The sequence below is a fragment of the Oryctolagus cuniculus genome, chromosome 21, assembly GCF_964237555.1.
Source record: "Oryctolagus cuniculus chromosome 21, mOryCun1.1, whole genome shotgun sequence".
NCBI classification, from domain to species: Eukaryota; Metazoa; Chordata; class Mammalia; order Lagomorpha; family Leporidae; genus Oryctolagus; species Oryctolagus cuniculus.
The window spans coordinates 988,583-1,014,512 of record NC_091452.1 but is presented as its reverse complement, the minus strand read 5'-3'; the positions used below and the strand labels follow the sequence as shown (position 1 = coordinate 1,014,512).

Here is a 25,930-nt window from a genome sequence, read left to right as displayed (position 1 = left end):
GGGCGGAGCAGGCTGGGCTGTGGGGCTGCAGGTGGAGCAGCCTGGGAGAGAGCATGGGAGCCGGGGTTCCCAAGGGTGTCTGGGCAGCACACGTGTGCCAGGCCTGCACAAGCCTCTCCAGGCACTAGGTCTCAGACCAGCCCTGACAGATCTCACTCTGGGCTCGCAACACGTGAGCCCTGCAGCCCAGTACCGGTGCAGGCACAGCAGCTGGAGCCTGTCCCAGGGACTCCCTTGGGCCTGAGGGGATGGCACTCATGACGGGCAGCTCAGGCTGTCTGCTTACTCATTAGGGGACCATCGTGAGAAGGGCCTGGAAGGCGGCAAAGGTGGGGGCACCCCACCGGGGGATAGCCGGTGCAGAGGCCCTGGCAGGACTAAGCCCGCGGTGACCAAGGAGGGAAGAGAGCCAGTCCAGAAACTGGGAGAGCGAGGGCTCATCAGGAGGGCGGCGAGGGCCTTGGGCAGGGACTGTGGCCTGCTGGGCAGGGCTGTCTGGCCTTCCCCCCAGGCAGGAGGCTGCAGCAGTAGGCAGGACATTGCTAGCAGCTGGGCCTGCCCCAGCTTCTCCTGTGCCAGGATCGGACGGTGCCTGGGAAGGGAGGCTGGGGCGTACAGGCTGTGACCTGCAGGTGTGCGTGAGTCCTGGGCCCCTTACTCAGCTGTTTGATGGGGATCTCATGAGCCACAGACAGAATTTTTTTGTTTATTTTCATTTTACTTGAAAGCTGGAGACCTTCCGTCTGCTGGGTCACTCTCCAGATATTTACAATGCCACGGCTGGGCCGAGTCTCCCGCGTGGGTGTCAGGGGCCGCATTCTTGAGCCATCACTTGCTGCCTCCCAGGTGCACACTAGAGGAAGTTGGATTCAGGAGTGGAGCTGGGAGTTGAACCCGGGCACTGCGATATGGGAAGCTGACATGGTGTCTTAACCCTCCGTGCCATAATGCTGGTCCCGTCAATCTGTATTTCACATTCTTTGCAAGTCTGTGTTTACAGCACCTCTCGGTTCAACACGCCTTGGTCACGGGCTCAGCACAGGCAGCGGTCAGGGCAGTGCTGAGGGCCTGGGACAAGGAACTGCTGTGAGCGCCTTCTCCACCTGCAGCTCCCGTGCTCCATGAGGGAGCACCCTGTTGGCCCGGTCCCTCCTGGGCACCCTCATGTGGCACAAGCAAGCAGAACACGCCAGCTTCTAGACTTCCTTCCCCACTTTGGTGGGTGGCTCGTGCCTCCCCAGATGTCTTCATTCCTTGCCTCCAGCACACCCAGGCCCCTCTGAGCTGGCTGTTTGAAGATGACACTATCAGAAGCTGCAGGTGCAGCCAAAGCAGCACTTAGAGGGAAACTTGCAGCTCCAGCTGTAGCGATTAGGAAAGGTGTGCAGTCTCCAGTGCCCTCCTGGTCAGGCCACCTGCACCTCTGCCTCCTCACGCCAGCACACCCCTCTGTGTGGTCCCAGGGCCGCGTCCCGAGACTTGCATGGGGCAGCCCGTTCAGCCCAGCCACAGCCTGCGGGGCAGCCTGCTCCTGTCACTCCCACTTTTCAGGTCAGGAAACCAATGGGAAGATAGCAGTAGCTCAGTGACGCCTGGGCCGGCGTGTGAGAGCGGCCGGGCCTCTTCTGGCCCACCCCCCTGCTAATGCCCCTGGGAGGCAGGTGATGGCTCAAGAACACAGTTCCTGTCACCCACATGGGAGACTCGGACGGAGTTCCTGGCTGCTGTGAGCATCTGGGAGTGAACTCGGGATAGGAGGTCTCTGTCCTCCCTCCGCCCCATCTCTCTGTCATTCTGTCTTTCAAATAAATAAATAAACCTTAAAAAAAAAAAAAAAAAAGTAGCAACTTGCCCAAGGTCAGCACAGCGAGTGGCTGAGCTGGTTTGGAGCCCGGCAGCCAGCGTGACCACGGCCCCGGCAATGGCTGGCCTGCTGTCCCCTGGGTTGCCCTCCAAGAACCCCATTTGAGCAGCTCTCTGGGAGGCTCAGGATTGCAAACTCCTGGCGGGCTCCACAGGCCCTCAGTGCCCTCTGCCGACTCACCTGGCTCAGCCCCGGCACCGTCCTGCGTCCGGGGAGCTGCCTCTGCTGCAGCCGCCTCTTCTCATCTGCACGGCTCTGGTGATGACCCCGTGCTGTCATCAGCTCTCACCACGTCCGCCGCATCGTGGTTTGCTTGTTTCAGAGTTTCTGTTCACTTAATGGGCAGTTGTTAGACTGGGCCAGGTGGAACCTGGCAGATGAGCATGGCAGCGAGCTGGCTCTGCCACTTAGGAGCTGTGTGGCCTTGGGGCAGTACGGTCCCTCCCTTGGGTTGTCAGGAAGATTGGAACTCGGAACTCACTGGCCCTTAGCTGGCCCCTGGTAGCGTCTGGCTGTCCCCCATGCTGCTCTGCAGTCCTCCCAGGGCCAAGGCTGCACTCGGCTGCACGGGGCCTCAAGGTTTGGCAAGGTGGGTGCAAGGGAGGGGTCGGATCCCGTGGTCTCGTCCTGTAGCCCCTGCTCTGCACTCTGTACCCATGGCCTGCAGCTCCCAGCTCCAAGCCAGCGCCAGCCTGTGTGCAGCAATACCCTGCAGCTGGCTCGTCCCCGTGCTAGCGCTGCCTCTTCCGCCCAGTGGCCGTGGGCAAGTGGCTCCTGCTCCCCGGGCGTCAGCTTCTCAGCTGTGAGGGGGAGATGCTGATGGCAGCACATCTGCACCAGGGCCGTCCTACGGGAGAACGAGACAGGGAGCCGGCGCTGTCCACACCGCTGCCTCATGATGGGGATTGCTGCCTTTTGTACACAAACGTTGGTTTGTTCATCTGGAAGGCAGTGACGGGGCGGGGGGGGGAGAGAGAGAGAGAGCGAGCTTCCATCTGCTGGTTCACTCCCCAGATGGCCGTAGCAGCCAGGGCTGGGGCAGGGGCCCACGGACTTGAGCCACACTGCTGCCTCCCAGGACGCATTAGCAGGGAGCTGCATCAGAAGTGGGAAAGCCAAGGCTACACGCTAGCCCTGCGAGCATCCGTTAGCCCACTGCACCGCAGCACCTGCCCCATGGCTGCCCTTACTATTCTCTCCAAGCAATTACACCTGCCTCCTGGGCACAGCCTGGCTGGTTTGAGGCCCAGACCCTCGAGGCTTGTCTTGGTTCTCCGTGTCAGACCCCTAACACAGCGTCACCTGGCTGGGCCGTGGGCGGAGCACTTGGGACTGGGCTGTCCGTCTACAGGGAGCGGTTGGCCAGGTCACTGGTGTTGGAGGCCTCCTGCCAGGTGTGGACTGGATGGAGGAGCGAGAAGGGGCACCAGGAACCTGACGAACAGGTGGCCCACCTGCTCCCTGCACCTGTGGGTGCCCCGTGCCATGGGGTGCATGCAGTAACTTCTGATTCCACACTTCTTGGAGCGCTGGTCCTTGCTCGAAGCTCTGGGGGCAGCAGTGAGCCAGGCAGGTGCTGTCCTTTGTGAAATAGAGCTGTAGCTGGGGAGGTGCACAGCAGGGCACGCAGCAAAGGCAGGGCACAGCCTTTGAGACCAAGAGGGCGTGGTCCCCACGGTGCGTCTAACTCTGGTGCAGAAAGCCTGGGGCCTTGAGCAGGGGAGTGGTATGGTGCTGGAGAGTCCAGGCCAGCATGGAGGGGGACACCAGGGGGGCTACACAGCAGTTAGGAGGAAGTGGAGGAGGGGTTGGCTTAGGTCATCAGTCCATTGGCTGAATGGAGACACCAGCTGAGACGGAGTGACTTAGGCGCCTGGCCAGGGTGGTGGGCCCCAGATGGAGCCAGGAGTCCCAGCTCCAGGTCTGATGGCATCCGTGCTTTACAGCTTCCACCTCTCCCCCAGGAAGTGGGAACCCACCTGATAGGGAGCTGCAGATCCATCCGGCCATCCACGCATCCTCCTGTCCACCCACCCATCCACCTCTCCATTTATCCATCCACCAATCCTATCCATACACCCACCCATCCACCTGTCCATCTATCCATCCACCAGTCCTATCCATACATTCACCTGTCCATCCATCCACCAGTCCTATCCATACATCCACCTGTCCATCTATCCATCCACCTGTCCATCTATCCATCCACCAGTCCTATCCATCCATCCACCAGTCCTATCCACCCATCCTCCTGCCCACCATTCTTTCTGTCCATCGTCCTATCCGTCCCCTCCATCTGTACATGCACACATCTGTCCACCTACCTGTGTGTTCACCCATCAAGTCCTGAAGGAATGTAGAACAGTTGTAAGAGGCTTGCCACCGACACTGCTGAGTCTGGGGACACTCGGCCTGGATCCCCAGCACACAGCCTCCCAAGCTGAGTAGGCAGGGCGAGGCTGCCCGTGCCTCCTGGGCACCAGTCTGACGGGGGACCAGCACACAGGCAGTCACACTGCTTCCAGAGGGACTGTGGAAAGAACCCATGGGAACCTGCCTTGTCCTGGCTCACAGGGGTGGGTGGAGCACCAGGAAGGCTTCGGGAGGGAGCAAGGCTCCAGCCCGAGCAGAGTCAGCCCGGAGGACGCCGTCAAGTTGCCCATTTCTGGAGCCATGAGGGCGTTGTCCTCCCTGCAGGGCGTGTAGTGTCCAGTGCTCCCAGAAGGCGCTGCCCCGGTGCAGAGCCAGCCCCAGCCTGGGTGCCCGGCTGCGGCCTCCCTGCTTGTGTGAGGGTGGCTGGTGGACTGTATGTGAAGCCGGCAGCTTTGCTGGGCTGGATGCTGTCAGGGACGCGGCCTTCCTTGCGCCCAGGCCTGCTTGCAGCAGACCCTGCCCTTGGAGTGCTAGTGGGAGGGCGCCTAGTACAGAGCCTGACGTGCACCTGGTGCCACCTGCAGCGGGAGAAAGGGGCAGGGTGAGCATGCAGCAGTCCTGGGTGGCCAGACTCAGCCTCCCCAGGTGTGAGAGCCCATGGGGGTCAGGCGGGCCTGGGCACACTCGAGGGCTTTGTGGGCAGAGCGCTGGGACCCTGCCCCTGGGGGGTTCCAGAGCACAGGAGCAGCCTGTTTGTGGGGGCGGGGCAGGATGAGGACAGCGTCACCGGCACCTGCTGCAGGAACTCCCAGAACACGCCTGGGACGCGCGTCCCTTGAGTGAGCCCAGCCCAGCCCCCTCAGCCTCTTTACCCCCAGCCCCAGACAATGCAGCCCAGCGCAGGCCTCTGCTCAGCTCATGGCCAAGAAGCCACCGTCATGGCAGGCCGCTTGGCAGGGCTTGTGGCCCTGGAGAGCCAGGAGTTTCTGAAGTCCCCAGGGAACCAGCATGCACCAGGGCTGAGAGCCAGTGCCCCGGGAGGGGGTGTATGTCCTAAGAGGAAGTGGGTGGAGACTGGGGGGACCAGATGGCCACTCGTGTGAGCAGACTCTGTGTCCATGTGGACACGGAGAGACAGCTGGAGTGGATCCTGGGGCGCTGGTTCCTGTCTTCTGCCAGGACAGTAGCCCAGCCCAACGCAGGGTTCCAGGGTCCCCCCTCCCATAGACCTGCCTGAGGCCTGGCCAGTCTGAGGGAGCCGCCACCAAGTGGGCTCGCCCCTGCCCCTCATTGCTGGGAGCAGGTGCCCCCTCCTCCCCCCAGGCCCACAGCGCAGAGGGCAGCCAGGCAGGACGCAGGCTGAGCTGGTGGCCTCATCCGGGCGTGAGTGCCCCCCGGGTGTTAGCCCACGTGGGAGACGCCGGGGCTGCCGCCTCTGCAGCTCTGCCTGTGGAGCGTGCTTGCCAGGGCGGCACCCTCCGCTCAGCCTGCACACGGGCTCGGAGGGGGCCTTGTGTGTCCTGCACCTCTGTGCGCTGTGGGCAGGAGAGCGTGCACCCAGGGCAGGAGCGCAGCATCTGGGAGTGAGCCTGTGGCATTCGTGGGGCCCTTGTGTCTGGGTGCACCTGGGGCCAGCAGGTCACCAGGCAGGTTGGGGTCCATGTGTGGCCCCACGTGTGCCCTGATTCCATAGGGGCGCATGCACGCGTGTGGACCCGTGTGCCTGACTGTGTCCTGCAGGCTTGCTTCTGGGGGCTGAGGGTTGCCTTCCCCCTTCGAGCAGGGATGCCTCAGGAAATCCCCACACGGCCCGCGAGGGCCTCTGCCTGGCTCGCCCTCGGGTCCTGTCTGTAGCCAGTGTGTTCGGCCACCAGCCCGAGAGGCAGCTGCTTCCCCTAGGTGAGGCTGGGGCCTGTGAGAGGACTCTGGGACTCCCCAGCCTGCAGGCAAATGCTGCCCACTGGTCTTGGGCATCGCCTAGCCTATTAGACCGATGGCCAGTTTGGTGGGTGCCAGTTGCTAAGGGCTTGGGAGGTTGGCAAGTCAGCCTTTGTGTGAGCTCTTAGGCCATGGACACGGGTGGCATCCCCACTGGGCTCCCCTCCCTGACACGGGACTTGTCCCCTCCGCACCCCAGGCCGTGTCCCGTACCTCACCGGGCTGTGGGCCAGGCCTCCCTCGCTCAGCAGCAGGTCTGGTGCCAGGGGCCTGACCTGCCCCACCCCCACCCCGTCACCCGTGGGGCACAAGCACTGCCTGTGCTGTGGCGGGCGCCTGTCTGGGTCACGCTGCCGCCGTGTCCCATGTCCTTTCCCACCCCTCACAGTGTCCTGTCTGGACTCGCTCCGCCCAGAAAGGACAGGGAGGGCCCCTGTGACTTGGAGGGTCGCAGGCTGCAGCTCCCACCCCATCCTGGATGCCCACAGCCGGGGACAGACCTGTGCCGCCTGGCAGGACGAAGCCGGGTCCTGCTGAGCTTGATCTGCTGTGGGCCAGGGACCTGACGGGAGGGGCCGTAGGTCAGCTTGGTGAGGCTCGCGAGCACTGCTGGCCTCTCTCTTGAGGACCCCACACCTTCCAGTGTGGGATCCCCGAGGCTCTGCTCCCCTCTCCCCTTGGCCTGGGGCCTGTGCCCCAAACTCCCACCTGTCACTTCCCACCCCTGCCTGCGGCAAGAGCAAGACCACAGCTGTGCCTTAGCGGGGAGACACTAGGGGGGCCCAGGCCTGAGAGAGTGGGCTGATGTGGAGCTGCTGCTTCCTCCGCCCCCACCCCCGGGGGCCAGCGCACCACAGGGGAGGACCCCAGAGGTGAAGAGAAATGTCCCAGGACCACAGCAAACTTTGAGCCATGGCGGCCTCCTCCTCCACCCTCACACCCAAGTCAGATGTGCACGTGGTGCCTTTCGTCCTGGGACGTGTGGGGTCCCCCTCGGCCCCAGGGTGGAGGGGGAAGGGCCCGAGGCACAGGCTGTGGTGCCAACGCTGGAGGGGAGGCTCTTAGGGCCACTGACCACGTGACCCGCTGTCAGCCTTGCCCCCTGCTGTGCTGAGTGAGCAGCCCGGCAGGCGGGAGGTCTGCCCTGGCCAGGGCCACAGGGCTGGGCAGGGAGCTGTGGCCTTGGAGGCAACCTCAGAGCAGGGGAGGGAGGCCCAGACTACACACAGCCACACCCACTCGGCTCCCCGGTTTAGAGGGGAGGGCCGGGCACCCGTGCTGAGGAGAGGGCCTCCAGGTGCTCCCGTGGGTGGCAGGGGCCCAGGGAGGTGGGACTCTGGAGCCTGCCAGACTGCACCCTGGAGTCAGAGCAAGCTGTCCCCGTGCCAGGTGTGTGAAGCAGCGAGCCGCCCGCCTCCGCCCTGGGCAGCAGGCATGTGTGTTCCAAGCCTCGCTTCCACCTTCCCCTGCTGGTCCTTGTGCAGAGAGCACAGGCACCCCGCGTCCCAGCCCTCCCTGCTGCCACTGACAGGTGCCCTGACCAGCTCCCAGGTGCTGCTGACCTGCTGGTCCAGGGACCCCGCTTAGAGAAGTGCCAGGTTAGGGTTCAGGTCCTGCTTCCCTGCACAGACTCACGGACCCTGAGTCCACTGACGTCCAGCAGGGCCAGCAGCTGTCACTCAACAGGAGTTTTCTGCCTGTGCAGAGACTGTGCCGGGCCCAGAGGATGGTGACACCTGGTGGCTTTTAGGGGCTGGGCTGGGTTCAGCAGCAGGGACCCTGGCCCCATCTTCCCCACCCAGTCCACCTCCACCGGGGACCTTTGCCTCACTGGACCCTGTGGGTTCACCGTGGACGTCGGAGGACAGAGCTGATAAGTGTTCCGATGTCACTTGTCACTTGGTGCCATTTCCTCTTCTGGGTCTGTCCCACCTCAGGGATGAGAGGGCTGGGGACGGCGGGAGTGGCTTGCTCCCCTGGCGAGCTCTGCCCGTCCTGCTGCCCCTCCCCCCAGGCCGCAGGCCCTCAGGGACCCTGCCCACAGCAGTGCACCACATCCTCAGGGCTGGGGTCAGCGGCGAGGAGAGTGCACACAACCCCGGCCGGCGGCTCGGCGCCGGCAGGGTCAGGTGTGTGTTTGCCTGAGCCGGTGTCTCTCCCTGCCCCAGGTGAAGGTGGCCATGTCCAGAGGGGGCGACCGGAACAGTGACGAGGACAGCATCCTAGAAGCCACCAGCTCCCAGCGCAGCAGCTCCCGGGACCAGCTCAGTGACGTGAGTAGCCCCCAGCACCCTGGGGAGGTCACGTCACGCGGAGGCGTGGTGCTGGCGGTGAGCTCGCTGCCCTCGCCACAGCCGGCTCCTCACGGACAGCAGTCGCCTGCACGGGAGCCCGTGTGAAAGGGTAACCTGGCCCTGGCCATGGCCCGTGGCTGGCGGCCGTGGTGGGAGCAGGAGAGCAGGCAGGACAGACACGCCAGCCTCGGGTGGCCTGGGCGAGAGACGCGTTATCACGTCATTACAAGTGCTTTCGCTACCTTGAGCTGGCCTGGAGCTGTTAGGTGGGCGGCTGTTCTCGTGCGCCTGCACCGATTCTGTGTAGGGGCTGACACTGCCGGGCGGAGGGGCATGGAGCGCTGAGGAAACAGACCCCCGGGTCCCCAGGGGACAGCCAGCAGTCACAGTGAGGGGCCCGGAGCTGGGAAGGCCAGGCAGGAGCTGTCAGTGACCAGGACCCACACCCAGGGCTCAGGCTCAGAGCTTACCTCGCGGGGTGTGGGGGGCTCACTGCAGGGGTGTGATGGGGACCAGGGGCTGGGGGGGCAGAGGGGTCAGACCCAGCTCCTGCAGGGGAGGAGGGCAGTACTCGTGTTCTGCAGGACTGGGCTGAGTGAGCAGCCTCATCCTCACGTCAGCCATGCCTGCGCTGCTCCCGGCCCCATTGCCACAGATGGGAGAGCAGGCTGGGGGAGGCCCTGCGGCTGGAGGGCCCAACAGTCATCCGGACAGGCCTCAGGCCCACTTGAACCAGAGGGAGCTCCCCGGCTTCCCAGCACAGGGAGGAAGTGGGGGAGGTGTGGGGCTTGGACCCGGGGCTGAGATTCTGGGCCCCACAGTCTCCCTGCCTCCCTGGAGGGGCGTGCCCAGCAGGGCCTTGCCCCTAGGAGGGCCGTGGACCCACCGAGGGTGCTGGTGTGGGGGCCTCTCCCAGGCCACCAGCCCCTACTGGGCCAGAGACAGGCTCACGGGCCAGGCCCCAGGCGGCGTCCCAGCAGGCGGTGGGTCCCACTGGCGCAGCTCTTGTCTTCCTCCCCGTGGCTGCAGCCCTCACGGAGGGGAGGGTGTGACTGGCTGGTTGGGTCCCTGCTGCAGCAGCGGGAGCTGTCGGGGACAGGGCTCTGACCGCTTCTTCCTCCCTCCACAGAGCTCGGCACAGGCGGTCTCCGGGAGAGGCTACTCCGTAAGTCTCCCGGCTCACGTACCCAGTGGCTCCCTGACCTGGGTGCGCAGCCCCTGCACCCTGCCCCTCCGGAGCCCCAGCTTGTTCTGGTCCCTGCAACAGTGGGGTGGGCACAGGGTGGACGAGGCTGCCGGGGGGCGGGCTGGGCAAGGGCTCTGGGGAGCAGGGAGGTCAGGATGCAGTTCCGGGGTCCTCTGGGAACCTGGGAGCTGTGGGCAGCTGTCCTCCCCACCCGACCCCTCCCTCCTTGGACCAGCCTGAGAGACCTGGGCTCCACGTGTCTCTGCCAGTGCCTGTCCCACGTCCCTGGGCAGAGCCCGGCCCCTGCACCCTCCTCCCACCTTCCTTTCTTTCTCCCTCGAGTAGCAGACGTTGGTGACGTCACAGGACCCAGCGCCAGAAGCCCCTTCTGCAGCTCTCAGCCCCTTTGGCTGTTGGAGGGTGGGGCTTGGACTCTGCCCATTATCCCAGCAGCCTGCGCTCCTCTAAAGCACAGCTGCCTTTATGGGGCATGTAATTAACCCGTTAATTGCCTGGGAGGGCTGCCCCAGTTGGCATGTGCTGGCGGCACAGCCCCCCACAGCCCCTGCCACTGTGAGGAGCAGGAGTGAGCGGCCGTGTGTGACCATGGCCTAGCCCGCCCCCACGCCGGCCCCTTTCCCGAGGAGCCCTGGGCCCACCTTCAGCCTTTCACCTCCTCCCGGAGCAGCCAGGCTCGCCTCCTTCGGGGACAGTGGCCCCTCGTCAGGACTTGAGACAGGGCGCCTTGTCCTTGGTGTCCCCATGGGTGGTGCGGTCAGCCATGTCATCACGCACTTGGCTCCTGGGAGCTGCCAGTGGGGCTGTGCCTGCACCGTGCTGTGTGGTGGTGGTGGTGGTGGGGGGTCTGTGGGGGGAGGCCGGGGCAGAGGCAGTGCGAGCGAGGGTGGGGTGGGAGCACTCTGGGAGGCTGGTGAGAGCTGAGCCGGGTCTCCACACCCGATTCCCATGGCCAGGAAGAATGTGGGGTCCCCCATGCCAGGACTGAGCATGCCTAGGGTGAGGCGTGGGTCTTGAGCTCCGGCTGCCAGGGAGGCATACACGTGTCCTGGAGAGGCCAGAGTGGCTGGACACTGGGACGCTCCCGTGAGGCAGCCCAGCTGCGGTCCTCAGGTGGCTGGGGCCTTGACCACTGGGTGACCCCTCTGTCTGCAGGTTTCCTCCCCCAACATGGCTTTGAGTGTTCCCTGGAGAAACCGGTGATGAGCCTGCCAGCTGCTCGACAGATGGTGGCGGGGAGGGGCCGTGCTGCAGCGCAGGCCGGGGACGCCCGTCAGAGCAGGGGACCCTGGGAGGACCCCTGCGATCTACAGGTGGTCCTGGGTGCGCACCGGCACTCTGCTGTGTTCAGAAGGATCCTGGTGCACGCAGACGGGCCCCGTGCCATGAGCCAGTACAGATGGTCAACTCTGGCCCTGGTGGCCTCGTCCCCACAGACTGTCACCAGCTCATGGGTGCTCTCCAGCTGCTGCGGGTGGGAGTCCAGGCCCCAGGTGGACAGCTGGGAGCAGGGCCCTGCCTTTTCAGGAGTGGTCTCCCTGCCCCCAGCAGGTGGAGGCCCAGCCTTCCTGGGGCCGGCTCAGGTGACCTGTGCCCAGAGGAAGTGGGCAGCAGGGTCCCAGACAGGTGGGGCCCAAAGTAGGCAGAGGGCTAGAAGGTCCAGGCTTAGGGAGGCCACGGCCCCGTTTCCTGGTCAGGACTCTCGTAGGACCCTCAGACACCTGAGTGCACACTCGGGGTGGGGCTGACATTGTGTGTGCACCTGCGTGTGTACATGTGTGTGTTTGGCTCTGTCTGTGCATGCCTGTGTGTTGACATGTGTGTGTGCGGTGCAGCCTGTGTGGAGCTGTGCACGCCTTGAGCAGAGGTGACCTGTGATTCTCTCTAGACCTGCGTGTCTCTCTGTGTCTGTGTCTGTGTCCCTGCACACCTGTGTGTCTATCCCGCATGGACCTGCGTTTCTGCGTCTGTGGCTGTGTGTGCTGCTTGGAGCGTCCCGGGTGCTCAGGCACATGTGTGTGTCTGTGGCCACATGCCATCACATGTCTGGGGGGTGTGCTGTGTGCACCCCTTGCCACCTGTGTGTGTCTGTGACTGGCACCTCAGGCCCCCTGGGGACCCTCAGCCTGGCTCCCCTCCCACAGTCCCTGCACTGGGTGGGGAGGCCCAGCCTGGCAAGATCGACCCCTGCGGACCTCTGGTTTGTGCTTGTCCCCAGAGCTCGGTGTGGCCTCGCCAGCTGCCGTCAGAGATGGTTGGCACCGTGAGGTGAATGAGGGTCATTTGCTGATTTGGAAGCTTGTGACTGAAAGCACAGGGGTCTGTGGTCCCCATGGTGGGAGCTGGGGCCCGCGTTACTTCCGAGATGAGCCTGCCCCTCTGCCGGGCAGTCTCTGTACCTGCCCCTGCCCGCTGGGGGCCGCCCTGCTTGGACCCTGGGCCCTGCAGCAGTTGTCATGGCTGGGGGCACTCACCAGCCCTCTGAGGGGATGTTCAAGGCCTGGTGTTGCCGGGCTCTGCACAAGGACGCGGAGGCCCAGCCAGGCTCAAAGGCCTGGGCCTGAGAACCAAAGCCCTGGCCGTGGCCCGGCACACATGCTCTGGCCGCCCTGAAGCCCCAGGCCCGGCTCGTATCAGGACTTAGCTGCTGCCTGGGGGCCCCGGCACCTTCAAGGGCCTTTGCCAGTCCCTCCAGTCTGTGCAGGCTTGGTGCTCTCGGCTGGGCTGTAGATGGGCTCATTCCCTCCTCCGCCCACCTCCCGCAGGCACTGTGGTTCAGGCATGCACGCTGGATGGTCCAGGACAGTGCAGGGCTGGGCAGGGCTCACAGGCCACGCTTACGAGGGGCAGTGCTGTCCTCGCGGTTGAGCTGCCCGTTAGGACGCCTGCGTCCCCAGGGCCGGCTTGTCTCCCCTGCTGCCCCTCACCCCAGCACTGGTGGCGCAGAGGGTGGGGTGAGGGCCGTCAGTCTGTGCACGCAGCACAGGGGCGCCCGGGTGGGGCTCGGGTTGTGCCCGCAGGGGCCTCTGGGGGCTGCTGTGCCCACGTGCCACGTGACGGCCATGGGACTGGGGCCCACAGGCAAGGGCCAGGAGGTAGCAGTGTCACAGCCTTGACGTCCCCACCGTATTTTATTTTTAATTGTATTTTTATTTATTTATTTGAAAGAGAGTTACAGAGAGAGAGCGCGCGTGCGCTACCATCCACTGGTTCGCTCCCGGATGGCTGCAATGGCCAGGGCTGTATCTGCTGCTGCGTTCCCAGGTGCATTAGCAGGGAGCTGGAAAGGAAATGGAGCAGCCGGGGCTGGAACCAGCGCCCGTGTGGGATGGCGGCATCACGGGTGCTGGCTTAGTCTGCTGCACCCAGCACCACACCCCCACTCCTTATCTTATTTATTTGAAAGGCAGAGTTACAGAGAGAGGTAGAACCAGGAGAGAGAGAGGTCTTCCATCCACTGGTTCATTCCCCCAAATGACCGCAATGGCCAGGGCTGAGCTGATCCGAAGCCAGGAGCCGGGAGCTTCTTCCAGGTCTCCCACGTGGGTGCAGGGGCCCAAGGACTTGGGCCATCTTCTACTGCTTTCCCAGGCCACAGCAGAGAGCTGGACCAGAAGAGGAGCAGCTGGGACACGAACCGACCCTCATATGGGATGTTGGTGCTGCAGGCCTGGGCCACAGTGCTGGCCCCCACACCTTATCTTACAGAACAAGTCAGGCTGAGGGAGAGGCAGAGGGGGGACTTGAGGCCAGGAGCCCTTAGGCGTGGGGGCTGTGGTTTGCGGCAGAGGCGGGAGGCCTCCCCAGCTCCGAGCAGGCCCTGCCCAGCCCCTGCACCCGCCATGTGCAGGAGGGTCTCCCTCTGCAGCATGCAGGGGAGTGGAAGAGCAGCCGGGTGCAGACTGCCTGGTGACGAGCTTGAGGCTGCACTCAGGGGCCCCCAGGCCTGTCCCCTGCTGAGGACAGGCACCTCCCCCAACTCCAGCTGGTGGGAGAGTCCCTGCTGCTGGCCCTTGCTGTTGGTGCTCCTGCTCCCAGGCCCCGCCTCCCCTCTGGCCTGGCACCTCAACTCCGCCTCCGCCATGGGCTTGTTGTGCTCTGGGTGGGGGAGGGTACCTTGCAGACCACAGCGGGCCAGCCCTCAGCACCCCACAGTGCAGTCCCACGGAGGCGGCTCCTGGTCTCAGGATGGCTGCTTTGCTCCTGAGTCCCCGAGGGGCCACTGAGGACAAATCCTCCGTGGAAGAGCCCAGCCCCTCCCTGGCCAGCCGTGCAGGAAGGTAGACGGTGCAGGTGTCTGTGAGCAGCCAGGCGCCCATCCTGCAGGAACCTGGGTTCACCATGCCGCCCCCGAGTCTCAGTTTCCTGTGTGTGACGTGGGCCTGGGGAGCCCCCCGCCCCATCCCCCAGGGGCGTCATGAGCAGGTGTGGCTGGGGCTGTCCCTTCTACTGCAGCAGTGGGCCGGGCCCCTCCCCCACTGCCCCTGCCCCTGAAGCATCAGACAGGGCAGTGCAGTGAGGGCCAGGGCTCCCTCACCCCTTCCTGAGTCCTGGGGGTGCCCACGCGTGGCGCCTCCGTGGCACTGTCTTCCTGAGGAAGGCTTGTGGCATTCACTATACTTCCTGCCGTGGGCCTCTTCAGAGTGGCTGTCGTGTGTACAAAAGCAATAAAACCAGCCAGCTTCTTGCTGAAGGCAGGAGCCACATTGTCTTAGTGACGGCTGAGCGAGCACGAGAGGGAGGGACAGAGATGGCGAGATCCCCTCTGTGGGTTCACTCCCCAAATGCCTGCAACCCTAGGGCCCGGCCGGGCGCCAGCGCAGAGGGCCAGGAACCCAATTTCCTGAGCCATTCCTGCTGCCTCAACTTGGACCCCACCCCCAGCCCAGAGTATTTTGTTTCAGAAGGATAACGGCCCACAAGTGAGACACAGCCAGAACCCGCCCGCCGTGCCACCACTGGGGACCGCAGCTGACCAGAACCTCCGCTGGGCCCCCTCGGGGTGGTCAGCCAGGCCTCCCAGGTGGTGGTTGCCGGGCTCCAGGCTCTCTGCTGCCACTTCCTGCTGGGCAAAGCTGTCCCAGAGCAGCCCAGGCTCTGGGGGCGCCTGCATGTCCATCGCTCTCCCCCACCCTCCGCCTCTCCTTCAGAACCATCACCCCAGGCCGCCGCCTCGCTGCGGTGAGGGTGTCGGTGTCCTGCTTCCGGCCCGTCCAGCTGTCTGTGCAGCTCAGGAATCGGGAAGTCCCTCATGGTGGCTGAGGCACCACTTCCCCGCCAGGCCCAGGCAGGCTGCCCAGTTCCTCCCCATGGGCCTTCGAGATGGTGGAGCCAAGCCACTGCCCTGGGCAGCACTGGATGTTGGCCATGGACACCAGGAGGGGCCGTGCCAGGTGCCTCCCCAGCCCTGGGAGCCTCTTGCCCCTCCAGCTGCAGGACAGAGGGCGCCTTGGCCAAGGCTCCGCCCACTGGGCCTGCCCCTGTCCCAGGAACTGCCCCCCACCCCGGGCTGCTGTGCCCTCTGACCCCTGCAGACTGGTCAGTGGGTTACGGGGGAGGTGGGGCATCGCCTGCGGAGCTGCAGCCCTGTGGGAGTCCTTCAGCCTGGCCCACGTGACTGCTGTCGTTGCCAGGCGGCCAGTCCCCCGGCCCATGAGCAGCCCAGAGCAGCTGGGGGCCAAGAGACCTCCACCCACGCCCTCCCACCTGTGCACTTGGGGGCTCAGGACCTCATGCACCCGGGTGAGCCACCTGGCCCCGCGCCCCAGGGCCCTGGTGGGGAAGACCCCAGGGTGTCTGCATGAGCTGCACGAGGGGCCACCCAGGCCGGTCCTGGGGCAAGGCATTAGCCCCGCCCCTGGTGAAGCCCCTGGTCATAAATGATGTGCAGGCCTCCGCCAGCACAGCTGTGGTGGGCGAGCCTCCCCTCTGACACAGGCCCTAGTCATTCTGTGCCAGCCGGCTGCGTGCTCAAGGAGGCTAGGAGAAAAGGAGCGTGGGCGGGCTGCCCGGGTGCAGGGACCCAGGTTTTCAGAGGGTTGGAGAAAGCTCACAGAGCCCAGGCCTTGCACAGTGTCCAAGAGAGGGAGCTCGGGCCAGCGGGCACCCACCTCGCTGTGCCCATGTGACCTGTGCACACTTCACCACGGTCACCTGGCGAGGCAGGCACGGCTGGGACTCATCGGGGTGCAGGACAGCCTGGGGAACAGGGGTCCCCCCACCTCACCAGTCACAGTGAGCGTAGGGGACAAAACCCACCCTGTAGCTGGAGACACGGAACTAAAAGCAAGCATCTGCGCCGTCGGTGACGTGCCTCTGAGACGGGGCGCACCGCCCCGGGCAGGCAGAGGAGTCGGCATCCGAGCAAGTGCAAAGTAGCCTCGCAGTTTTCAGAGCAGGGTTAGGTCAGAGTGTGTGTGGAACAGGTCTGCTCCGACCCCAGAGCTTCCCAGAATGTGAGGCACCGGGCCACACGCCCTTGCAGGACAGCCCCCGCGCTGAGTGCCCCAGTCCTGGTGACCACAGGGACAGCGTGAAGACAGTATCTGGCTTGGGCCCTGCACGTGCCTTGAGGAGACCAGCCTGGCACAAGCACTATCGGGCAGGGCAGGGCTCTCGCGTGTGGCGTGGTGTGAGGGCCCCATGCTGACAGCCAAGGACGGGACAGGAGCCACCCCGGCCACCTTTGGGGGCCCCTCAGATGAGCTTGTGTGTGGCTGGAAGGAGCCCCAAACCGTTTTCCTGTTGATGAGTTGAGAGTTGAGGCAAGTGGGGAGGGGCGGCTGTTCTCCGGGCTGGTTTCCCTGTCGTCCCAGGCCCCACGGCACACAGGTCCCCTCAGATACCGCCCCCAAGGCCAGTCCAGGGGTGCTCCAGGAGGCCTAGGGCCAGCAGGGAGAAACGCCAGCACCACGTCCCCATGGACTCACTGCCCACCGTGCCTCGGGCAGGAAGGGCCGATGTAGGTGGGAGGCCCCGGAGGGCAGGGCCAGGCCACTGGGGAAGCACAGGGCGCCCACGGCCAGGCCTGCCCAGGAGGCCGAGTAACCTCAGTGCTTGCTGAATGGGCACTTAGTCCCTCACTGTGCTTCCTTTCTTTGTTAAGACTTCTTTCTTTTGAAAGTCAGAGTTGGGGAGACAGAGAAAGGGCTGCTGGTTCTCTCCACAATGGCCTCAACGGCCAGGGCTGGGCCATGCCAAAGCCAGGAGCAAAGAGCTTCATCTGGGTCTCCCACAGGGGTCGCCGAGGCCCAAGCGCTCGGGTCATCTTCCCCAACTTCTCCCAGGCCATTAAGTAGGGAGCTGGGCCAGAAGCAAGGCAGCCTAAATGGGAACCGGCACCCATAGGGGACAAGCGGCTTTACCCACTGCGCCACACACGGGCCCGGTGCTTTAAAGTGTTCGGGACCCTCCGTTGTCTGCAAATCTCATCAGGTGTGGATTTGATTTCACTCCTGGGGCCGCAGAGCCTGTATTCAAGGCTCAGGCCCCACCCCCTCCAGCTGTGCCCTGGGTGGGCTGCCACACACTGTAGGGTGGGGCCCCTATGCCAGGCCAGGCAGACGAGTCCTCCAGGCCATCGGGCGTCAAGGCTAGACAGGAGGAAGGTGAGAGGTCGGCCGACGCTCCCAGCATACCAGCTCCTGCCAGCGGCCCTCGTGGCTGCCCGCAGCTCCTACCATGTCTGGCCCTGCCTGGCCACCTGCACCCTCGGTCCCAGTCCTGCCACTGCAGCCCTGCTGTAGGTCCACTCTGCTTCCTCCCCTGCCCCTCTCCGGCCTCCTGTGTCCCCTGGAGCCAGAGTCTCTGTCCACTGCGTGGAGGCAGGAGGCAGCTGTGGTCTCCCCGACCCCTTGCCCTGGGATCCCGAGAAGCCACGTGGTATGGGCGGGGGGCATCTGTTTAGCCCTAGGAGCCACCTTCCTCCAGTTCCCGGGAAACCACACTGCCCGGGCCTCGGTGCTGGTCCCTGTCGGTCATCTTTGCTTCAGGACTGCTTCTGGCATTTGTAGAGCTGTCCCTGGGCTCACAGTGGCAGCACCAGAACCAGGCTCAGGCCTCCCCAGGGACGCCACCACAACACAGGCCACCTGGGTGGGGTCCCTCACAGTGGGTAGGAGGGCTCCCCTCCTTGCCCCACCCTCACCAGTTCTGCAGGCCCAGAGTGCTGCCTGCACTGGGTAGAGCTCAGGCCCCCAGTTCCAAGGCCTGGACTCATCTCTGAGCCCCATCGGGCCAGCCATGTGGCCATGGTCAATCCTTTTACCCTCAGAGCCTCTATTTTCTCTTCTGTGAAATGGGCCAGTGCCACTTCCTAGCCTTGGCCTGCTCCTCACCTGTCACGGTCAGAGCCAGGACTCACACAGGCCCTGGCACTCCCATGCTCCTCAGGTCCCCCTCCCTTGGCATCCCAGGGTAAGGGGAGGCTGGGGAGGAAGGTCCAGGGCCTCGTGGTGTGGAGTGAACGTCCGTGGGCACTGATCCCCTGCCTCACTGTACCCATTCTGCCCCGGGGCAGGGGGACACAGCCTGGCTGAGCCGCGTGGCAGGGTGCACACCGGCTGGCACGTGCCCCGCACCGCCCTGTGTCCGGCCTGCACAGCAACCCTGGAGACGGCTGCTGTCCTGTCTCACAGAGGCGTGAACGCGTGGAGACGCTGCGGGACTCACCCAGGGTGGCCCAGCCGAGGTGGCCCCCAGGCCGCTGCCCAGTCCCATCCCCATCCCCACGGAGACCCCTCAGGCAGCTCCTTCCCCGCTGCTGTGAAGGTGGCCTTGTCCAGCCTTGGTCCAGCAGACGCCAGCCATGCCCGGGCCTGGCTCATGTTCCTGCTGTGTGCTTGGTTCTGAGATCTGCGCTCACCTTGGGTGCAGTAAACCCAACGCCGCGGGGACTCTGGACAACGTTCTAGATCTTCGTGAGCTGCCATCTTCCCCCACGGTGGGCGCTGGCAGAGCTCAGAGGCCAGGCAGGAACCTGACAGCCCTGCAGGCCTCTCCCAAGGCAGCCCGGTCAACTCCCCCGCCCTAGGCTGCAACCCCTGCTCTCAGCCCAGCCAGGCGAGCTCAGTGTGTGGTCAGCCTCCTCCCCCACACCCACATGCTGTTCCTCAGAGCCTGGCAGTCCTGCCTGGATCTCCTCACCAGCCCCCGAGTCCAGTGTGCAGAGCAGGGACAGCGCCATGTGGACGGCACTTCTGGGCCAGGGTCCCTCCAGGGCAAGCCTGCGGTGCAGGTCACTCGTGCCTGAGCAGCAGAGGCGCTGTCCGGCTGCGGCAAGTGGCAGGTAGAGTGGGCAGTCGCAGCCGGTGTTCAGGGTCAGCCCCTGTGCGTCCTGCAGGGCTGTGCCCTTGGCCATGGCTCAATGGACGTGAGCACGACGTACCCACAGCTGCTTCTTTCCCTCAGCTCTTCCAGAGAGCTGCTGCGGTTCCCAGGCCGTGACGCAAACTCCTCCCTCGCGGCTGTGCCACCTGACCGCAGCCACAGGCTGGCCTGGGCCTGGCGTCCCCGGCTGCCCCTCGTACTTGCCTGAGGAGTGAGGGAGCTGGGGCCTCCTGGAGGAGGGAGGAGCCGCTGTGTTCCGGGGTCCCGTGACCTCTGTCCAGAGAGCTCACCACATAGGTGGGCCCCAAGGGAGTCCAGGCTGGCTTGGGGTTGGGGCTTCTTGTGTTGGAGGTGGGGCTGACTGGTGAAGCCGCCTGGGTTCGGGTCCTGGCGCTGGGGGGCCTCTTTGCCCACTCAGGGCCTGGTTTGAGGTCTGGCCAGCATAGCCCTGTCCTGGGCCCCTTCCTTCTTCCACTGCCACCCCTCCTGTGGCTCGCCTTTCCCATAATCATGTGTCCTGTGCCCGGGCAGGTGGCGCTGGAGGTATGAAGGCCCCACTCACCTCTCTCTCTCTCTCTTTCTGCCTGCAGTGTGACAGCGAGAGTGGTGTGGACGACAAGGTAAGGCCCAACCCTCCCCTCCTGCGTTTTTTTTTTTTTTTAAGATTTATTTATTAGAAAGGCAGAGAGAGAGAGAAAGGTCTTCCATTTGCTAGTTCACTCCCCAAATGGCCACAACAGCTGGAGCTGTGCCAATCAGGAGCCAGGATCTTCCTCTAGGTCTCCCACGTGGGTGCAGGGGCCCAAGGACCTGGGCCATCTTCTACTGCTTTCCCAGGCCATAGCAGAGAGCTGGACCAGAAGAGGAGCAGCCGGGACTCGAACTGGCGACCATATGGGATGCCGGCACTGCAGGCGGCGGCTTTACCCACTCGCCAGAGTGCTGGCCCCTACTCCTGCCTTTTGATCGAGGCAGGCTGGTGGGTGCTGGTGGGGGTTCTCCCAGCTGGGGGTGTCACCTTGGAGGATGACAGCTTTGCTCTGTGGGCCACCCAGGCTCTCTGACTGCAGGGTGAACACTCAACACGGGGTGCCTTGTGCCAGGGCCACTGTGCCTTCTGGCCGCACCCAGCCTCGCTCCTGGCCAGCCAACTGCTGGGGGCCGTTAGCCCTGAGCGCTGCCCCAGCAAAGCTGCCGTTGGGAGCCCCTGGGGACTGTGGCCCCTGAGCTGCGTGGCCTCCCTCACCTTTAAGGCACGGCTGAGTCCCCCGGCCCCCAGACTCGCTCAGTTCAGGCACTGGGCACAGGAGCAGGTTCCTCCTGGAGCCACCACAGCGGCCACCTCTGGGGCTGCAGTCCTGCAGCAGCGGCAAGGCCAGGGCCACCGCTGGGCCTGGGGCTCAGGGGCCTTTGTCGCTAGCCGACTGCTGACCCTCTGTGAGTGGAGCCGGGGTCGGCAGTGTCTTTCAAGTGCCGGCTGTGTGCCAAGCAGGGTGTGGCCATCAGCCCAGCACCATCCAGGCAGTCTGCCTTGTCCCCAGCCCTGAGGGGAGGAACCGTCACCACCTGATACTGTGGCCCACACTTTGCTGCCTCTGGGTGAGCAAACAGGCGGGGACGGGCTGGGCTGGCTGTGGCCACACGTGGCCCCCGCTCTGGGGCATGGCAGCAGCTGCGATGAGGCGGCAGAGGCAGCCCTGCCCTGTGTGCCTGGCTGCGCGGCGAGCGAGTGCAGCGGCAGAGTGGACAGGATCTGTCCACCGCTGCGGGCTCTTGTCCGGGGGACACGGGCACTGGGGTGGGAGTGGAGCTGGGGCTCGGGGGGCCTGGGAGCTCAGCCTTTCCTCGTACCTGGGCGGGCTGCTCAGCAGTCCCTGCACGGCCACCTGCGCTCCGGGTGGGTCACGGGGAGGCTGGCAGGGTTGGCGACCGGGGCTTGGGCACCAGGAAGGCTAGGGGCCTCGCCCACCCTCAGGGACCACTGTGAGTTCTGCCAGACATCAGGACACACTGTGGGCATCTGTCCTCACACGGTGGACGGGGCCTCCTCTCCCCACGGAGCCTCCTGCACCCCCCTCTCCCTGCCACGGAGCCTCCTGCATCCCCCACTCCCCACCATGGAGCCTCCTGCACCCCTTCCCCTCCCCCTCACAAAGACTCTTGTATGCCCCCTCCCTCACACGGAGCCTCCTGCATCCCCCTCCCCCTCATGAAGACTTGTATGCCCCCTCCCTCATACAGGGCCTTCTGCACCCCCCTCTCCCCCCCACGGGGCCTCCTGCACCCAACTCTCCCCACAGAGCCTTCTGCACCCCTTTCCCTCCCCCTCATGAAGACTCTTGTATGCCCCCTCCCTCACATGGAGCCTCCTGCACCCCCACTCCCCCCCACGGAGCCTCCTGTACCCCCACTCCCCCCCAGAGCCTCCTGCACCCCCACTCCCCCCAGAGCCTCCTGCACCCTCACTCCCCCCCAGAGCCTCCTGCATCCCCCACTCCCCCCACGGAGCCTCCTGCACCCCCACTCCCCCCAGAGCCTCCTGCATCCCCCACTCCCCCCACGGAGCCTCCTGCACCCCCACTCCCCCCCACGGAGCCTCCTGCACCCCCACTCCCCCCAGAGCCTCCTGCACCCTCACTCCCCCCCAGAGCCTCCTGCATCCCCCACTCCCCCCACAGAGCCTCCTGCATCCCCCACTCCCCCCACGGAGCCTCCTGCACCCCCACTCCCCCCACGGAGCCTCCTGCACCCCCACTCCCCCCCACGGAGCCTCCTGCACCCCCACTCCCCCCACGGAGCCTCCTGCACCCCCACTCCCCCCCACGGAGCCTCCTGCACCCCCACTCCCCCCACGGAGCCTCCTGCACCCCCATTCCCCCCACGGAGCCTCCTGTACCCAACTCTCCCCACAGAGCCTTCTGCACTCCTTCCCCTCCCCCTCATGAGGACTCTTGTATGCTCCCTCCCTCACATGGAGCCTCCTGCACCCCCACTCCCCCCCATGGAGCCTCCTGCATCCCCCTCTTCCCCCCACGGAGCCTCCTGCGCCCTCCCCCCATGGAGCCTCCTGCACCCCCCACGGCACCTCCTGCACCCCCTTCTCATGGTGCCTGCTAAGTACCCCTGGCACAGCCCTGGTGGGGACACGGTGAGTGCCAGTGGCCATGTGGCTCCCTGGGCAGTCTGGGACTGGTGTCTTCACCACTTTCTTACTGAAAAAATAGGGTGTGAAAACGTGCCAGCTGCCCGTCCCACCTCCCAGGTCGCGGCCAAGGCCAAGCCCCACGGCCTCCAGGGACGCCCACCAGGAAGGGAACACCCCCAGCACTGGGTGGGATCCTTCAGTGGGGAGGGGACGGCTTTTCTGCCAGGGGTCTTTGGATGTCTGTGCCATCATCAGAGGCTGCGCAGAACTAGCAACTCAAAACTTAGCCTGCGCTGGGTATACTGAGTTTGGAGTCCTGCTCATGGTTGCCTTGGTTTTGAGAGCCTGACAGGATGGGCCCCATCCCACCCAGACCCTGCAGCAAGCCCCCTCTCTGCCTGTTTCTTGTTGGAGGGGGCAGGTGAGGGCGAGGGCAGAGCAGGTGTCTGACGTGGGGCTCACAGGCCACCTCGGGGTGCTGGCTGGTGCCCTGCACACGTCAGAAGCACCAGTGCAGACAGACACAGGCAGACGGGTGGACTCTGCTCAGCAAGGGGCCGAGCGCAGGCAGGCCCGGGAGGGGGCTGCTCAGATGCTCCCCCAGGGACAGCAAGGCCCCACGGCCGGGCAGATGCGCGTCAGGTGCAGTCAGGACCTGGCTGAGGCAGGGAGGCAGATCATGGTGGGGTCCGTGTCGCACAGCCGCCACAACAAGCCACTGCTCACAGAGGCCGGGCAGCCACTGGCCACGGGACTCCCTGGCTGGAACCAAGGTGCCCAGGGCGGGGCCCATCTCCTGCCCTTCCCAGCTGAGTGGCTGCCATGCGTCTTGGCTAATGCCACCTCCATGATGATTACTCTGTGAGGAGTCACTGCCCTAAGGTGACCCAGGGTCACCCTTGTCTCCGGCTCCCTAACCAATCCCACCTGCAGGCCCTTCTGCGCCCACGGAGCGTGTCCATGGCTCCCAGGATGGGCATTGTCGTCTTCCAGTCACAGGTGGGGCTGATGCCAGGGTGGACAGTGCTTTCTGAGATGAGGCCTAGGGCAAGTGGTGAGGAGGCCAGGGGCTTTAGGTTGCAAGCGGCCAAGATCTAGCCCGGAGCAGCCTCTGCAGGGAGGGGGTGGGCTCAGGTGCCCTCAGGGCCCCACCTCGGTCTCCCCGGGACAGCTCCTGCACGACACCTGCTCCAGCCAGCCTCCTTCCTGCACTGATCTAGGCCTAGGTCCGTGTGGCCAGGCAACAAGCCCCCGGCCCCACTGAGGGCGACTCTGACGGCCAGGGCTCCTGCGGTCTGAACATGTGACGTGGGGACGGGCTCCCCACCCTGAACTCACGTTCTCCCGTCGGCATGGAGGCTGTCACGCCACGTGTACGTGTGTAGGAGGTCCTGGCATGTGCCTCTGCTCCAGGACAGGCCCACAGAGTCCTGTCCACACAGCCTGTGCCCGCGCAGGCCCTCACTCTTCTCTAGGCCCACGGGCGTCCCTGTCACGTGGCCACACCTCCAGTCCAGCCCCTGTGCCTGCTTGCTGACAGCTTGTTCGCAGGTGGCAGCCCTGAGCTAGTGGCCTTTGCCTCTTCCACTGTGAGAGCCCGGCACCCGGCACTGCACTGGGCAGCGTGTGCTCCCAGCACACCTGTCCCACGGAGCAGTGACGTCCTGGGACCGTGCGTGTTCTCGCTATCGGCGCCCTGCCAGCTGCTTCCCCTTCCAAACTAAAGCAAGAGCAGGCCCGACCCAGGCTCCCAAGGCCTCGTTTTACTACCAGACCAGGTGTGGGCAGGTGGGGCTCAGGGCTGTGTCCTGGCCGCCGCATGTCACCAAGGACAGCCTCTTCCAGGACGAGCTGCCTGAGGTGGCCTCGGGGTTGACATTGAAAATGGAAGTTCCATCTGTCGGAGGATGGTCAGTCGCTGCTCCAGGGCAGGTGCTGGAGGCCCTGAGTCAGGTTTCCCTGCTCCCCCCTGCTGAGCCCTGAGGCCAGCCCACAGCACCCACTTGATGCCTGCACCCCCAGCTGTCTTTCTCCCCTCCCCCATCTGTCCCCGGGGCTGCACCATGAGGACCCCAAGAGAAACAGAAGTGCCTGCAGCACAGGGCCCCCAGCCAGCTGACCCGGCCGGGCCAGACAGCCCCTGGGCACCAGCCTTGGAGGTCCAGCTGTTGCAGCCAGGGCACCTCCTGGAGGAGGCCCCTCGGCTGGCCTCGAATTCCAGCTCTGAGTCCGTGGCTGTGCCACAAGACGGGCCCAGGGCCGGGGCACCTGCTCACCAGGCAGAGGCAGCAGGACTTGGGGAGGCGCGGGTTTTCTGGCAAGGGGGATGCCTGTCGGATGAGTTGGAAATAATTCAAGCAGCAGGGAAAGGCTTCACACCCCACGTGGTGCGCAATGAATTCTACTGCATTGGAGGCCCAGCCCACGTGGCTGCCATCTGCACACCACGGGCCCGTGCACATGAACCGGGCGCTCTCTGGGGACCTGGGCCAGGTCTTCCAAGCCCGGAAATGGTCACCTGGTCCCACTTGCTGAGCTCGGGCAGCACAGCTGCCTCCCTGGCTGGGCCCGTGCGCCCTCCCACCCCTCGCCACCGGCCGCGGCAGCAACCTCGTTTCGCGGATTCCGTTCCCCTCTGTGACGGGGCAGCCGTCGTTCCTCACTTGTTGCTCGGAGGCCCGGAGGGAGGAGCCGGGGCTCCGGTGCCCGGGGCGCACGGAGATGGCGCGGACACTGGCCCCGTGCGCACCATCCGCGCCTCGGGGCTGGATTAGTCGGGCCTGCCCGCGCCCCGCCCCCGCGCGCCGCCCTCCGTGCGCCCGCCTGGCCCCGCACCGCGCCGACGGCGCCCGGCCCCGCGCGCCCAGAGCCGCCCGCGCGCGCCCCGGCCTGGCCTCGGGCTGAGCGGGGCGCGCCGGGGAGAGCTTGCCTTCACCGGCCCGGTCCGCTGCCCGCGTCCACGCCGCGCGGCCCGGGTTGGGGCCAGAACACGGGGCCATCGTCTGCGGGGCGCGCCGAACCCGAGAGCCTGCCAGGTCGGTGCGCGCTGGGGGCTCGGGAGACGGAACGGGACTTTGCGGGGCAGAGCGGGACGCGGCCGCCCGGTGGCGCGCTGACGGAGAAGGTGTGCCGCCCGGGAGGGTCCCGGGTGCTGGGGGCCGGGCATCTGAGGGGCGCGTCGCGTGCCTTTGTCTGCGCCCCGGCGCGGACCGCCCCGGGCTCCCGGTGCCGCGCTCACCTGCCTGGAGCTGAGTCCTTTGTCTGGGGCGCCGCGCGTCTGCGCCGAGCTGCCCTGTGGGTCCGGTCCTCGCAGACAAAGCGCTCCTGACCTGCGCCCGAGGCCGGGGTCAGCGCTCCCCGCCGGGCAGGCCCCTCCACCGAGCCCCAGAGCCCCGTGGGGATCTCCCAGCCGTGCGTGGCCTGGAGCGACCTCCACACCAGCTCAGCCGAGACTGCAGGCACTGTGCAAGGAAAGTTGGCGCAGGTTTAGTGGCTGCTCGGGCCAGCCGGCCAGTCCCGACAGCACCAGTGGAGAACGGAACCAGCCTAGGGGCGCGACATCGCCTGTGCCTCCTCCAGAAAGGAGCTGGAACTTGGGCCACCGCCGAGAGGTCTGGGGACCTGGAGTCTGATGGCCCCCATGGGTAGTAGGGCAGCTCCTGGCCAGGTGTTTAGGCCCGCAGATGCAGAGCCCGGGACACTGCCCCAGGTCAGCCTCCCTGGCCAGACTTCCTGCAACACCAACCTGGGGCTGTGTGCATGGCTGCTGGGAGCCAGCTCTGATG

General features: G+C 65.4%; 1 protein-coding gene across 10 annotated transcripts in view; it reads left to right on the top strand.

Annotated features, from left to right (window-relative positions):
- Window positions 1-25,930, top strand: part of FBRSL1 (fibrosin like 1) — a 53,853-nt gene that overhangs the window by 16,278 nt on the left and 11,645 nt on the right. For 6 of the 10 annotated variants that reach the window (XM_070065717.1, XM_070065718.1, XM_070065721.1 and 3 more), the window contains 3 exons: window positions 8,344-8,448; window positions 9,599-9,676; window positions 19,591-19,620. In XM_070065717.1, coding sequence (XP_069921818.1) covers window positions 8,344-8,448; window positions 9,599-9,676; window positions 19,591-19,620 — 213 coding nt within the window. The remainder of the gene's footprint in view (window positions 1-8,343; window positions 8,449-9,598; window positions 9,677-19,590; window positions 19,621-25,930) is intronic. The other 4 variants (XM_070065720.1, XM_051836849.2, XM_051836844.2 and 1 more) reach the window with 1 other exon arrangement.